The sequence below is a fragment of the Hyperolius riggenbachi genome, chromosome 6 (genome assembly GCF_040937935.1).
Source record: "Hyperolius riggenbachi isolate aHypRig1 chromosome 6, aHypRig1.pri, whole genome shotgun sequence".
Taxonomy (NCBI): domain Eukaryota; kingdom Metazoa; phylum Chordata; class Amphibia; order Anura; family Hyperoliidae; genus Hyperolius; species Hyperolius riggenbachi.
In genome coordinates this window covers 301,196,293-301,213,078 of record NC_090651.1, presented here as the reverse complement: position 1 = coordinate 301,213,078, position 16,786 = coordinate 301,196,293, and the positions used below count along the sequence as shown (strand labels likewise).

General features: G+C 43.7%; 1 protein-coding gene across 8 annotated transcripts in view; it reads right to left on the bottom strand.

Annotated features, from left to right (window-relative positions):
• The window catches only part of LOC137521654 (transcriptional enhancer factor TEF-1-like), a 248,741-nt gene that overhangs the window by 68,223 nt on the left and 163,732 nt on the right, over positions 1-16,786 (bottom strand). For all 8 annotated transcript variants that reach the window (XM_068241185.1, XM_068241186.1, XM_068241187.1 and 5 more), the window contains one exon: positions 6,461-6,726. In XM_068241185.1, coding sequence (XP_068097286.1) covers positions 6,461-6,662 — 202 coding nt within the window. In that variant the 5' untranslated portion in view covers positions 6,663-6,726. The remainder of the gene's footprint in view (positions 1-6,460; positions 6,727-16,786) is intronic.

Genomic DNA, 16,786 nt, shown 5'->3' with positions numbered 1-16,786 from the left:
TGCGATTCCGATTTTTAATCGGTTTTTACATCCGATTACAAATTTTTAATCGTTACTGTCTGCATGCTGCGTTTTTCCTCCGTTTTTCTATTGATTGCATTCAGGGAAAAATCAGAATCGCAGAACGGATTTGCAGTGTGCAGGGAGCCTTATTGTGTTTCTATGGCTGTGTTCACACATAAAAGGTGTACATTTCCAGTCCAGTCAGGCAAAACTGATAAAAAATAAACTCCTGCAAAACTGTCAGGACACAGTACTGGACTGGAAATGTACAGATTTACGTGTGAACCAGCCCTCACTGTCCAGTAGTAATTCTGTTATATGGATGCTGAGGTAGTGGCAGGGGAAGTACTGAGCAAGTGCAGTGATTGGTCCCAAGGGGAGCCGTGGTCTCGCTCTCAAGACCATCGGCACCAGTTACAAGCAGACTCCAGCATTGCTGCTTATTCGACTGGATGAAACGGCGCATGTGATGCAGGACTGCATTTCCTGTCACACGGCACCCTTAGAGCCGGCCCAGGGAGGACATAAGAGTAGGTGAGCAGGAATTAAGATACAAGGACTAACCGGTGGAGCAACGGGTGACCGGGTAAGTCTGGTGGCAGCAAAATGGTTCAGTAGGTACTTATAGAAGGAAAACTCATGTCGGTCCAAAGTGTATTATTGGCACTATAAGACGCTCTGACCCCCCCCCCCACACACACACACACACACACACATACACACACACACACACACACACTTCTGAGGGAAAGTGCGTCTTACAGTCTGAAAAATACAGTAATTAGAAATATCACTGGCACACAGGAGGGAGAGCAGCATTGGTGCTGCAGCTCTAGATCCAATACCCACTCATCCATATGGAATTCAAAGTGGCACTGTGGTGACATATAGTAGAATGCAGTAAATAATTCAGTATTTCCGCATTTAAGTTAATTTTCCTGGTTTCAGCATCAGAAACACTTCCTATATCTAAATACTATATTGCTGTATATTGGTATGTAAACCACGCCCTCCTAGCGATTCTTAGCCTAGGTCGTTTAGTTATGCTTAATTCTCCTCCCAGAGCATTCTGAGAGACTTGGTATTATTTATATGGACTTTGGAACACTAAGTATACAAACATTGTGCAGAGCTGCACCTGACAAGACTAAATAAGTTGTCCCCTGTGATGAATTTCAGAATGTAAATCAGAGAGAGGAAAGATTTTACAATGAGAAAACAATGACTACATTTATAAATTAATATTGTAAAAAAAAAAAAAAAAAAAGGGGACAGATGTTATAGGTTCCCTGCACTCTGATGCTACATACGTATGGTAGAAGCTGGCCTCCTAAAATGGTCAATCAAAGCAGCCATAAATGATCATCTAGTAGTGTGCCTACAAGCATTCCGTAGACACTCACATCCTCCCCTTTAACAATCCACTAAGCTGGAAAATTCTTGGCCAGCTGTGCTATTATAACATTTCCTACAGTGGCTCGCAACGGAATGCCTCTCCCTCCACTCCCTACAAGTGATGACGGATAAACTGACACAAAGCAAGATTACCGGTATTCTGGACGATAATTGTAATCTGTACATAGCTTTATAGGTTACTGCCTTTAGGCCCATACACACACATGCTAGTTTTAAGTCGGAAGAGGTGGCCCATCCCATTGCAACAGAACTTGTCATTAGTCTGCAGGCTAACTATGGGTCTGTGCAGACTCAGCCCAGCGATCTCACCCAATGGATTGAGTTCCATACCAGCCGACTGGGGCCACCTGACAAGAATCTAGAGAGTGTGTACAGTGCCTCGATGCTTTCTGACAGATCATTTTTTCAGAGCACTGGGGGAGGGGCTATTTTTCCCCCTCCTTACTCCTCCCACTTCATCATACGCTACACTGTAACATCATTCCTCCACAGCAACAGAATGCGTTGATGACCTGCAGGCTAGTGACACTTGACCCTGAGCTGTCGCTTGAGGGATGGTACACATAATCAAGAGGCTACAGAAGGACTAGGGAGGGTCAGAATGAAATAACTTCTGAACAACAATTGTCAGAGAGTTAATGCTGGATCAGAAGAAAATAAAAAATGAAGTTTCATAATAGGCTGCTGAACTTTAGCCTAATCACACTGAAAGTTGCGTGGGTCTTTTTATGTGACTGAAGATTCACAAGAGAGTAGAGTGTGAGTCCAGACAGTGGGCCAGGCAACCAGGTGAAACATTGGAAAATCTGAAATAGTCACAAAGTACAAATGCACAAGGATCTAAGCCAGGGGTGTCAAACTTAAATACAAAGTGGGCTGAAATTGTACACTGGGACCTCGTCGCGGGCCAACCTCAATGTCTACTGGCCACCTTCCTCCCTTATCAAGTTCCCAGGTGTCTTATGGCCCCCCCTCCAACCCCTAAACAGTTCCCTGGTGTCTAGTGGTCCTCCCAGCACTATACATTTCCCTGGTGACTAGAGGCCCCCATTCTCCCCTATATAGTTCCCTAGTATTTAATGCTTTCCCCCTACCTCCGCCATATGGCTTCCCTGGTGTTCAAGGGCTTCACCTCCAATATAGCTTCCCTGATGATCTAGAGTGGGCCAAACATAACGCCAAGTGGGGAAACCACTTGAGGGCCAAATTGAATGGCTCTGAGGACCACATTTGGCCATCAGGCTGAAGTTTGACATGTATGATCTAAGCAGAACATGTTCAGTGGTTTAAAGGAGAAAACACAAGTACACCGTAGAAATCCCAGTGCTGCATACATTCTCATATAATCTGGTACAATCACTTTTTCAACACTGACATACATAATGCCAGAAGCAAACATACTCCTAGACCCATCATACAAAGCTCTACATAAGTTGCCTCCTTCATACATTTCTTCATTAAGATCCAGATATCATCCCTCCCAGAACCTTTGCTCCTCCCATGAGAGCCTCTTGTCATCCAGCTGGTTCACCTCCTCTCATTCTCACATCCAGGACTTCTCACAAGCATCACCTCTCCTTTGGAACGCTCTCCTGAGGCCTGTCCATCATGCTCCAAGCCTGGACACCTTCAACCATACTCTTGAAATACAATTATCAGAAAAGCTTATAATTTGTTATAGTTAGCATTGGAGGCTCACTGCCTCATCTATTTAACTTTTTTGTCTCCTTAGTGTCTGCACCCCACTAACCTCTAGATTGTAAGCTTGCAAGCGCAGGAAATTGACATCTACCAGTACTGGTGAGGTCTCAAATCACATCAACTATGTATGCATTTGTACTTATTAATGCCTCTATGCTCTCCACTATTTGTTTTGTACTATGTACAGCAGTACGGAAGATGTTAGTGCTATATTATTGAGGGGACCTTATGTAAAATTCACACCAAGGCCCATAGTGCTTTACTTTTGCCACTGGGTGCCTGCTACAAGACAACACAATGGGCAGGTTCTGCCTAGGAAAAAATGGCGTAAAGGGAACCAGAGAAGATATAAACTAAAAAAGTTTTATACATACCTGGGGCTTCCTCCAGCCCTGTGCACACGGATCGCTCCCACGCCGCCGTCCTCAGTCTTCTGCATCACCGGTACCGGGTCCCGTAACTGCGGCCAGTCTGCGCAAGAGAAGTTAGAGAGAGAGAGAGATACATAGAGGGCCCACTTGTTTTGCGAGGGGATTCTCAGCGTTTTCGAACTTACAAAAAAGTGTGCAGCGAGCAGGGATGCTGGCCAGCATATTTGTTTAAAACCTTTTCAGGGAGTTTCTTTAGAAAGAGTAAAAGGCCATGCTGAGAATCCCCCACAAGGAGATGGGCTAGTCCAAAACCTGTCGGTTCTGTTAGATTTCTACTGCTTACTGTGAGTGACAGCTACATAGGAGAAAAGTAATTTATAGCACATTTTACTCTGGGAGAAATGTACTTCTGATTGGTAAATGTTTATATGTACTTTAATGTTTTTGATTTTCGTGATAGCGGTCCTTTAAAGGTTATTATCTTGTTGCTTGTCTTTTAGAGCAGAGAGGAAGTTCTGAGTTCAGGTCCGCTTTAACCCTTGAAAGAATGTCCCTCTCTTTTTTGTACATATAAATAAGGAACTGGAGTTTTGTAAAACAAGAGATATCACGCTTGTGCCGGAAGCTGTTGCCAGCCTCTTCTGACGGTCAGGTAGAGGCGGCACATCCGGCCGCAGATGTCTATGCTGGGCTCCCTGCGCTACAACTTCCTATTGTTCCATTCCATTGTGATGACAGACAGATCTTCATGAATTGGATCATTTTACATGTGTAAGTAATCCAAGGTGTTAGCAAACACATTGACGGCCGGATAAAGTGACTGCAGTCATCGTGTCATTACCTGAGCGAACAAAGCTTATTTTATAATTAATAGTGCGCCGTCCTGTTTGCATAGTGCACTGTATAAATTACGTGCTCCAGTTTCCAGCCCTGGAATTCTACAGAATAACACCCTGGCAAGAAAACCGAGTTCCCGTAGTTTATACAAAGTGGCAATCAGTACACTGCCTGAGCAAACCGCACATTGCCAGGATTCCCTAACGATCGGCGAGCCGATGGGGTTAACTGTACAAAGCAATCCTTCACTACAGGCCTGTCTTGTAATAGATTAGGTCTGTGTGTGCTACTCCCCCACCAACCCTTCCAAACACACTGTAGCTTGTCCTGCCAGGCAGAGACCTGGATCAGATTTCATCTACCACCACACCACCTCCTCCCCCCCCCCCCCCCCCCCCTCCAGCTCGCCTCCCCTCCCCCTTCCACCCGCTGGTGTCTTCTTTCCATGTGACCTTGCACAGGCTTGATTTACTGGAATCACAGACCCCCTAGAAAGGCAGAGGAGAGGGACCGGAAGGGTGGGAGGAGAGAGAGGGTATTACACAATAAAAGCTAACTCCAGGTCTCTCTCAGCCAGACACCAATAAACAGCAGCTCTAGTGCAGGGTATACACCCAATGCCAGGTGGAGGCTAGACAGGGGCCAGGCAACAAACAGCTCTTTCCAATGTAAACTTAGCAGCCAAGAGATAAAAGCCTGGATCTCACAAATGAAAAGGCTGGTGACAAGCTGTGTGAATGCAGATATCACCTGCTGTGTGTGGCCACACAGATACCAGAAACTCACAACTTTCACAAAGTTTTGAAAAAGAAAGAAAAGGGAAAAAAAAAAACCTTTTGCAGGTACACATTATTATTACTGACATCTTCCGATGTGCTTTGCAGAGTATACAGTCTTGTCACTGCTGGGAATACACGGCAAGTTTCTTGCTTATCAATCAAGCCACTGATGGCTCGATTGATAATATCCGACAGGTCCGATGACCCGCCGGATATATTCCCCGCTCGATACCCGCGGGCGGACAATAGTGGGGAATCGAGCGGAAGATAAGGAGCGCCCGCGGGGACGAGCGGAGATCGATACATGCGCCGACTGTGACAAGTGGGGATGCGCTGGGATCGAGCCAGCGGCTCGATCCGGCGCATTATTGCATCCGTGTATGCCCAGCACTGTCCCTCACAGAAGCTCACAATCTAATCCCTACCATAGTCTCACAGTTTTAAGACACTTGCCCTTAGTGTCCCCAAACATGATCATGCAAAATCTGTGGCAATAAAAGTGGCCATACATGTATAAATTTTGCAGCCCGATCGACAACACAATTCGATAATTTTATCAGATCGGATGATAATCAGTGGCGCAACAAGCATGCCCCATCAACGATTCATCCAATTTCGGGCCAAAATCTGTCCAATGTATTGATAGAGCATGCTGGGAAGTCTCGGGCTGACATGGTTGATCGGATGCTTGGTAGCAACCGTGTGTGACCAACAAACGTGATGTAACCCTCGGCGCTGCTGAACCCCCCCGCCCCATGTTAATGTGTACCGGTCCCGTTGCCTGTGCATTCAATCTCACCTGGTCCAGCTGCCTGCAGCACAAATGCGCCACGTGCTATACGAGGCAACCACGCTGTGGAGACGGTGGTGGCGCTCATGCGAAAGCAGGGGATGAGACCCGGAGCAGCTGGACAGTTGGGGGAGATGGAGCAGGTGTGATTTGGATGCATGGGCACGAGGGTGGCAACATCAACATTTGAGGGGACATCGCCAAAGCGGCCTCACAAGGCTGATTCCTGAGATATTTCATGATAAAATTGATCGGAAATCGGCCTGAAGTGTGTGGGCAGCCAACAGATCTCACTCTGATAAGATTAGATCAGAGAGAGATCTGTCTCGATCTGTCAAAGCTAATTGTGCAGGAGATCCTACCGGCAGAAATGTCAGCAGGACCTCTAATATCCCATCATGGATTGAAACCATAAAGTTATGCATGGTAAGTAGACACTGCTGTATCACAATTGGGTTTGGTTTAAGCAGAACTTCAAAGTAATTATTTATAATCTGAAAAATTGACCAAATACATTTTAAACTATTTAAAATAGTTTAACAATAACCATTTCAGAAACTCACCATACATCTTGCCTTCATCTGATAAGATAATTTTGCGTCTCCCACATGGTGGGTATATCGCTAACGCCTCCTGGAAGCTCTGTTCAATGTCTGGACTCCATACTCCTTCAGCGTCATTGTCTAGACTCTTCTCCATGGAGTCTCCCAAGTCACCAGTGCTCTCCGCTGGGCTTCCAGCTTCACTCCAGCCATTAGGGTCCATGTCTGATGCAGGAGGGAAAGGAGAGGCTCCTCCAAGCCTCACCTCACAGAGGAGGACTCAACTACTGTTGAAAAACAAAAAAAGGAGGACAACATTAGCACATGACCAGTTGACAAAATCAACAATGCCACCTTGTGTCTCATGATTACTATGCACATTTGAATGGGATTAAGAGGAATATAAAGGAATAGACATGCATCGAAAAAAGGTTTCCTCTACCTATGGCAAGAACCATACAACTGCAGGAACCTCAAATGGAACAGAAGTTCTCACAGAAACAATAGAGGTCAGTTACTAGCAACCCAAGGCACAGAACATTTATATTGTGCTTTTCTCCTGGTAGATTTAAAGCACCATAGCTGCAGCCACTAGGGTGTGTTCAGTAGGCAGTAGCAGTGCTAGGGAAGTCTTGCCTAAGGTCTCCTTACTGAGCAGGTGCTGGCTTACTGAACCGGAAGAAGCTTAGACAGAACTCTTAACCAATACACTATCTAGCCACTACAACACTATGCATCACTAAACGGCCTAATCAGCGATATTTGGGGGGGGGGGGGGATGGACATCTGAATGTCCTCGGTTTTTACCTGTGCTGAAAAGTAATTTCAGCCGAGAAAAATCTTATCTATGGAAGGCAAAAGAAGAACTTGAAAGCCAGGCAACAGATATTAAAACATAAATAAAGTGAAGAAAGATAGCAGCCTGCCTTTATCATGTGACCCCAAAACCTTTTCACTGGCGAGTTCTCAGCATCGATAAGGGAAAAGATAGATCTAAAGAGAAGTTTAGAATCCCAGTTTTGACTTTTACAGCCTTTCACGATCACGTGATTTGTAGCAGGCAGATACTGCCAATAGTTTTATATGAACCCTGCTGTCCCAGATGGAGGATGAAGTCATTGTCAAGCTAGAAGGTTTCACTGTCTGTGGGTTCATTTACAGCTCACTAGCCTCTGCACTCTGCTATAGTGATGTTAATTTTTAACCTGCATTTATTGAGACGCTCTACCTGTTTGCCAACTTCAGTTTAAGACTCTAGTTTAATTTCAAGCTTGACCCAGATTAAAATTATACATCATCTATGCTGGATTGTGTAATGGTTAAGGGCTCTGCCTCTGACACAGGATACCAGCTTTGGAATCTCGGCTCTTCCTGTTCAGTAAACCAGCAGCTGTTCAGTAAGGAGTCCTTGGGCTAGACTCTCTAATGCTACTACCGCCTATCGAGCATGCCCTAGTGACTTGTCTTGTATTGCTTAAAATCTGAAGGAAGCATCAGCCGAAGGGGTGGGTTTTCAATGCAACAATAAAATGGATGAACTCGGTTAATCGCAAGGGAAGTTGCTATAGAAACAAGATGCTAACCAGACACTTGGCCAGAAGAACCGATCCCAATAGGTGAGGTTTGGGGCCAAAAAAGAGCTTTTGATTAACGGACAAAAGATTTTGTAGCAGACTGTCATCTGACATAGCTAATATTAGCAGCTGCAGCCATCCAAGAAGACACAGCTTCAGTGGAGATCGGAGTCAGACCCCCTGGTACATGGACCATGTTACTGTGATTGCCACAGGCCTGGTGAAGGGGCAAGGCAGCATCAGTCTGTCATCCGTGATGAGCTTAGAGTTAGTTATGCAGTGCAACAGGTAAATGGGTGTTTTATTTTGCTACAGCACACCAACACTGCATCTACAAAAGACACCAACAAATAAGTATCAGATGAGCACATTGATGTTAACCTTATTCTGCTCGCTGGAGTGGAAACCGCTCTGGCATGCACCACTGTAACTCCTCCCACAACATGTACCATTACATGCCACTAGGGCTATACCCAAATGACATGTTTGTATAGCATTCATTCTCCACAGTGTTACCCTAACGATCGAGCACAATCGCAACGGGCCACACTGTATGGCTAAAGGTGCTTTCACATGCACAGAGATGAGATTATGAGATTTAAGCTTGGAGATGACCTTTTGAGCTTTCCTGCTGATCAATTGTGCCATATATCACAATATAGGTGGCCACACACACGATACAATAAAATTATCCGATTTTACTTTTTTTTTTTTTAATTTGTATCGATCTGGAATGCCAGATATTTTTCTTCAATCTTTCTAAAGATTGTATGGTGTGAGATTGTCAATTTATTAATATACACACCCTAGCAATTTTCTCAAGAGTTTCCAATCATTTTTCTCATAATTGGGGAAAAATTGAACATAGGTGTGTGGTACATTGGTCATATTTTTGAAATGTTACAATCAGTCAGAAAAATTGATTGCAATTCTTAAATTGAACAGGTAATTTAAAAAAAATTGTATGGTGTGTAGCCACCTTAAAATTGACCAATAGGGAAGATGGGGAAACGGAAGTAAACACTGAAAGTTACCCAGCATGCAGCAGCGTATATAGCTGTATATATACATGTACGGTCCACTGAACGCAGGCTAGGGAAATGGAATCATTTCCTCATAGGTTCACGTTCCCAGGCTTAGAGTACAAATGTGCAAAAGACCGGATGATTCAGTAGTTTAGAGTCTCTCCCAGTGTATATCCATCAACTGACTTCTATGACCAACCTGATCCCAACATTCACACACCTTAAATAAATATAAAGCAATATTGTAAGCACAAAGGTGGGACATTCCAGACACACATGAAGAATGCCAGCCTCTTGTGATGTGCAGCGCAGCCCTCTAAACTCCATACAGCACATGTAAATATACCGTATATACACAGAGAGAAGTCACAGACGCTAGCAGCATGAATATCATAACTCCCAACTGTCCCTTTTTCGAAAGGACAGTCCCTCTTTGGGAACCAAATCCCTCTGCCACTCTTTCTTCCTCATGTGTCCCTCTTTCAGGACTGATCTACAGATTTATTTTAATGTATGTATTTTTCAACTGATAACATGCTTAGTTGGCTCCAAACTTTATTCCCATCCTTTAAATGGATTTATTTCATATTTTTAAATGTTAATATGAAGAAAAACTAGTGAGGATAGAAAGGACCAGAGTGGTTTGAATTCTAAAATGACATCTTTTGCTTATGGATTTTTAGTGTATGTGACACTAGGCATGTGGTGGGGGCGTGGTTGGAGGTGTGACAGGGGCATGTTTTAATGTGTCCCTCTTTCACACATCAAAAAAGTTGGGAGGTATGTTAAAGGCAGGCCAAGTCCACTGTCTGTAGTAGAGGTAAGTCTACACTGGGTAGCTTTATAAACTTTTCCACATAAAGGCTCTAGGGATGGTCGATACAAATGTTTATGGTAATTAAATTTAAATTTATGCTGCTTGAAAATAGAAAAATCCTGCCTTCTCAGGCCTGTTCTTCTGCAGAGGGACATAAAGTGATGGAATCTCTGTACCAGGGACATGGACAGCATTAAATGCCTGTCGTCATTTCTAAGGGCTCGTTTTTACTTGTGCCTGCGTTTACAAGACAGGTGCGGCACTTGTTCTGATGCCAGTGCACATAGAATCTTTCTAGATGTGCCATGCATAGCTGTGGGGATTCGCGAAGAGAAGGGGCCCAGCACCATCTCCATATAGTGTTTCTTCTGCATTTACATTAAATAGCATTCGCACATTGCACACAAAAAAAAAAGTGACTTAAAAACAGAAAAGTCAGACCCAACATTTTTTACAACAATGCAAATCAGATACAATGCCATTGACTTGCATTACATGTACAGTGAACGCTAGAACCGCTTCCCCAGCCTATATGTGAAGAGCCAGTAGCGAGGTTTTTGCTCCGTACCATTAACTATGCATGCTGGAAAATGGGAAATGGTGGGAAGTCTAAGCTCAAATCCAAAGCACTGTTACCATAGCGCAACTTGACAACTGTATAGAATTCTTAGCTTGCTTTAGCTGAAAAAGGACAAGAATTTTTAACATTAAATTAGTGTGAAATGAATGTCTTTTTTGTCTTTTAATAAAGAAAGTGGGATTTCATTTCAAAGTTGTAGCACAAATCCAGCATGTAACTCAGCTCGACGCTGACACTAAAGCCTCATAGTTATTACTATATTGGCGTTCAGCGGAAAGATTTGGCAGAATATGTGTTTACGAAACAAGTTTCTCAGAAGAAATGAATCATTACATTATCTGAACTACTTGGAAAGTAGCAAGAAGAATATCAAATCATAGTGAATATTGCTTACAGCTGTACAGATTTAAAGTGGACGGTACACAGCGGAATTGGCTTATCCAAATCAGAATGTTACAATGGTAATCAGTTCTACAGCGATAAGTTTCCGAATTAATATGGAAATTTTCCTGTAAAATCCAGAGAAGACAGATTATTATTATTATTATTATAATATTTATTTATAAAGCGCCAACATATTCCGTGGCGCTGTACAATGTAAGAAAACAAAACAAGGGATACATAATGATACAGACAATGATATACATCAAATATGAACACTGATACACAATACAGAACAGGTGATTACAATTGCAAATTTAACATGATGACTAAAATGTATAAATGGCTAACAGAGTGCAAGCAATTAAATTAATAACATTCCATGACACAAAAGGGTGAGAGCCCTGCCCTTGCGAGGGCTGGTTCACACTCGAATCACAAAATGCAATTGTGCCATTGCGGTGGCATAGTTTGCCTTGCAGCACTGGGTCCCCGGTTCGAATCCCAGCCGGGGCACTATCTGCAAGGCGTTTGTATGTTCTCCCTGTGTCTGCATGGGTTTCCTCTGGGCACTCCAGTATCCTCCCATATCCCCAAAATATACAGATAAGTGGCTTCCCCCTAAATTGGCCCTAGACTACAATAAATACACTACAGATACATACACAGACATATGACTAGAGTAGGAATTAGATTGTGAGCTCCTCTGAGGGACAGTTAAGTCACAATATACTCTGTAGAGCAATGCGGAAGATGTCCACGCTATATAAACACTAAATAAGCAGCACAGTATGAGTGCAAGGTAATGCTTAGTAACTGGATGGGAGCATGGAGATTAGGCAAGTCGAGTTTACTTAAGAGTTGGATGGGTTTACGGTAGTGGAGGTGAGTGAACAGGTAAGAGACACTAAGAGGAGGACCCTGTCGAAAGCTTACAATCAACATGGAGAGGTAGGGACACGACAGGTAGGGGACCAGAGTTCAGCTGCGGGTTTAGAGCACCACCAGTTACCCCCCCACTAGTGAGAATGGTCCCACAGGGACACATTGTACACAGAGCGTTGCTTATCACCTGTGATAACTGCAGAAAGCGCCCCAGTGTGACACAGACCAAAAAGCACTATACTAAAGTACCAAAGCCTACGTGGTCTTTGAAATTTGCAGCTTGACTTTTTTAGGCAACCCGCATCTCTGCTGGCAAACTGGAGCACTACAAGCGGCAGCTCTTCTATTCATGCTACAAAGTGACTGTTATGCTGGGCATACACAGCCTCGATTATGCACAGGATCGAGACTCTGGCTCAATCCCGGCGCATCCCCACTCGTCCCGCCAGCGCCTCTATCGATTCTCGCTCGTCCCCGCGGGCGCTCCTCATCTTCTGCTCGATTCCCAGTTATTGTCCGCCCGCGGGGATTGAGCGAGGAATCTATTCGGCGGGTCATCGGACCTGTCGGATATTATCAATCGAGTCATCAGCGGCTCAATTGATAAGGAGAAAACGCTCTGTGTATGTCCAGCATTAGGGAAGGGCTATGATCACTACAACTAATTGTCATACAATGCCACTGCTTCCAAATAGCAGGCCCTTTATCAACACGAGGCTCAGACAACACTTGAGCCTAAAGTGGTCTGATTAATGGAACGGACCACAATGGGCGACGGATCATGTGTTAAAACACAGGATCCATTTAGACCTGTGGTGGCCTATCAGTTCTGTCTGGTGTACATTGTGTCAGTGGCAGTGATGGAACCCAAAATTCATGACCTGTAAGATTTTTCTGGGCACCAGATGAAAGTCGGACAAGTCATGGTAGCAATGCTGTGTATGACATGTCCAATGCAACCAACAAACACACTCTGAATACGAGGTTAGGGCCATGGATGGTTACAGCACATCTGCGGTCACAGCATAAATCCATCCTAGTGTGGACCAAGCCTGACAGGGCAAATTATACAACGCAGGACCAAAACCTTTACACATTTTATACTGCAGAAAATGTGAGGGTACCAAGTATCCAGACTACACCTCCGTGCAACTCAGAAACTACTAGCCTCATCAGCCCATATCAGAACTGGCAGGCTTGCCTTAGAAATCAAATGATTTTTTCACCTCTAATCTTGTGGGAAGCTAGAGAGTGGTAGAGGGTCTCTTGATATGGTGCAGTTTATTTGGACACATGATACCCAGTGATCACATGATCACCAATACCAGCTCCTGAAGAATTTATAAACCAAAATATCATGAAACCATTCTGGTGCCAGTTCTGCTGACAAGAAATAGGGGTGGTAGAAGTATGTCAGTAAATTATTTCATTACTTGGAGCTGGCCTTTAAATAGATGTGCCAAGACAACTTAATTGTCAACCTCATTTAAAGGACAACTGAAGTGAGAAGAATATGGAGGCTGCTATATTAATTTCCTTTAAAACAAATACCAGTCGCCCGGCAGTCCAGTTGATCTATTTGGCTGCAGTAATGTCTGAATAACACCAGAAACAAGCATGCAGCTAATCCTGTCATATCTGACAATGAACACCAGATCTGCAAATGCTTGTTCAGGGTTTATGGCTAAAAGTATTAGAGGCCGAGGATCAGCAGGACTGCCAAGCAACAGGCAATTTTCACCAGAAGCACCCAGATCTAGTTCCACCAAAAATGTTCCGAGTTATCCATATTTGCCGGAATCCCCTGGAAAAAAGTCAGGTCAAGTTGCTGGCTATGTTCTGTGGTTGGGCTCTTTAGAGCCGTGGAAGCAACTGGTCTTGTAGGACAGCATTACACATCTCATGGCATGCTAGACATTGCGCACACACAGCATTCCATGAGAACATTTAGCAGTTTGGCTGCAGCTTAGCTCAGGCAAGTGACTCAGCACGCTGTGTGAAAATATGGTATGTTTTATTTATTAGATCATGAGCAAGCATAGGGGAATCTCAGCAGTACGGCCACCCTAAATGCTCCACAACCTTACTACATTTCCATCTGCTTTTTATGTATTTCTGGACAAAGACACACCATAAATAGAGCGACCTTCAACAATACACATCTCATCAGTGTGGAAAACTAGCATTTTGTTTTCTTCATTATTGTTATCTGTTAGGCCTACACAATGCATCATGGGAAGACAACATCCAACAAGGAAGCAAAAGAATAAAACAAAACAGTGATCTCCTGCCCACACAATGCCACAAAACAGGCAGTCTTCTGACTGGCGGTGGGCAGTTCTTGGAATACAAGGACGAGCTGACCTCAACTACATTGAGTGGGTCTGTCAGGCTGCCAGGCTGCAGCAGGTGTGAAATGAGCCGGTGTCATCGGAGCCGCTGGCAGGGATGGGGCACAGCCACCCTCCTAACACAGCGCGCACCACATATACAGTTTTAAGAGCTGTCAAAAGTGCTACCGATACCAAAGAGAGGAGTAAATGAATGTATCCAGGCTTGAGGAGAAAAATACTTCAAGTTCATTTGCCACCCAGCCCTCAATAAACACGCGTTCATGTAGTTTGGCGATTCAGCCAAAAGACAGGTTAGGCACACGATGGAAACTGAAGCTTCAAAGCAACATTTGTTCTTTTTCCTGGTCCAGGGAAAGACTGAGATACATTTTGCACTACAAATAAGTATGGGATTCTGGAATCATGGCGTTTGCTCCATGGATTCATGTGAGACATGATTTTAAGTAATACGATCTTGTTACCTTTCAAGTATTACTGTGAGTTTTGGGTGCCCAAAATATCCCATTTTGTGTTTGTTTTTAATTAAAAAGAGAGAGGGAGAGAAACGGAGAGCAAGATTTAAGGTCATATACAGTGTGTGTCCCAAACAATTAGAAACACATTCCAATAACAAGTGGGTCCACCTTTAGCTCTGATCACAGCCAATATTCATCTTGGCATGAACGCAACAAGATGCTATTGAGGAATGTTGGCCCATGCAGACATAATGGCAGCTCTAAGTTGGGTCAGATTGGATGGTGGCATTTCCAAGCTTTGAAGTGATCTTTCTACTTTGTCCCACAAATGCTCAATAGGATTGAGGTCAGGGGACTGAGCTGGCCACTGAAGCAGGTTAAAAACTTTGATTGATGACCCTCAAACCAATTTGAGACCAATCGAGCACGGTGGCAAGGGCCCACAACAGGCATCTTTTCCTATTTTTCTGGGATATCAAAGGCACTCTTGATGGTCTCCTGCTGCCAAAGCCCATCCTTTGCAAAGTCCATCTTGTTGCACATTGGGATAGGCTTTGTGATGCACCTGCATTGAACTGGCTGTAATTTGTCGTGTTGTTGCCCTTCTGTTGCTACGGACTATGCGTGCTACTCACCTTTCAACTCATGTTCGCCAGTCTTTTTACAACGAGAATTCCCCAAATCAGTTAATAGGGAATCGTTTGTACCACCGATTTCTAGCCGATTCAATAAAATCGGCCAGATATCGATGCAAAAAGTTGACTAGTCTATAGCCACCTTAGAGTTAAAGGCACTCTAGTGTGTATAAAAATCCCCTGCTCCTTTTCTCCAGGCACCTTTATTACATGTATGCAAGCAAAGGATGGCTGAATTTATTATATGAAAATCACATTTGCAGATGTTCAGGTCAACTAAGCACTTTTTTTTATAGACATCTATTCAAAGTGTGCTTTCCCTGGCCTCTTAAAGCAAAGAGAAGAGTAAAGCAGTCAGCCTATCCCAGAATCAGCAGTCAGCCTATCCCAGAATCAGCAGTCGGAGTGACTCTTTATGCATGGCACACCGTGGAATGTTACAGCACTGACTGAAATAGGAAACTCCATCAACACATCCAAATGTAATTGTTTTAAATGTCATTTAAACAGAAAAATAACAAAACAGAAAAGTAACTTAGGTGATGGAGTCCCTGGGAGGTGGCCTGGCCATGTAAGGGGATAAACATTACCAAACATGGGTTTAGCAGCTTAGCATGGTTTTTATTCCTAAAATCAATAAAAAAAACAGAGGAGGGGGAATCAGGCAGGTTAAACTCACTAAATACATACAGGTTGCATTCCTCTCCGTTTTCTCTCTGTTCTGTGCAAGAGGTCAGATCAACTTTAAAAAGGAAATAAATATGGCAGCATCCATTGCCCTCTCACTTGAGATACACTTTAAGTGCATCAAGACATCAGAACAAAAACAATTTCTATTAATAATGGAATATAAAACTTGCAAAATGCTTTCAGATCACTATACTTTATAAAGTAGGCTACAAAGTATATACACACATGCCCGATTGCCCGTGCGACTTTGTACTTTTACAATACATTCAAAATAATATGAAGACAATTGCTTCAAAGCACACAAAACATCAGCAGCACAATAGATTATGGTTATTCAGCAGGACTGGAATCTGGAATGAGGACGGCTGCCTGTGGGATGTAAACATAGCAAGGCCAGGAATTTCCTGACTAACTGAAAGAGAAAGACATGGTATGAGGAATGCACCATAAATGCCAGGAATTCTGCTCAGCACAGGTAACTCCTGGCCGCCCAGCTCATGGAATGTCTTCTGGTGAGCTTGTAGTTCTGCAGGTTACAATATGTCCTTATTTATCAAAACAATCCCTGAGCGGAAGCCAAGGTCTCTAGGAATGTACACAAACCTCTAGGATTCCTTTCCACATGTTTCACGTTAAAGAGCACCTGTTAGCACACAGGCCTGTTTTGTAAGGTTAATGAATACAAAATGTGAGTTAGAGCATTGGTAGTGTCTCGGGTTGCTAGGAGAAGATGATCCATTACCGTAGATTTGCCTTTGAACACGAGTACAGCAAGGATTTGCTTCCTTGTTTTTATCAGGCTTTGCAGTCCAGCAACTTTGATCATCTGTCCACCCTCCAGCCAAAATGTTTTTTAATCCATAGGCTTGATGGCTTCCTACCTCTTTCATTACACTAGCAACCTTACGGTGCACATATATGCTCAGTTACAGTCGACGCAGGGATCAGAGC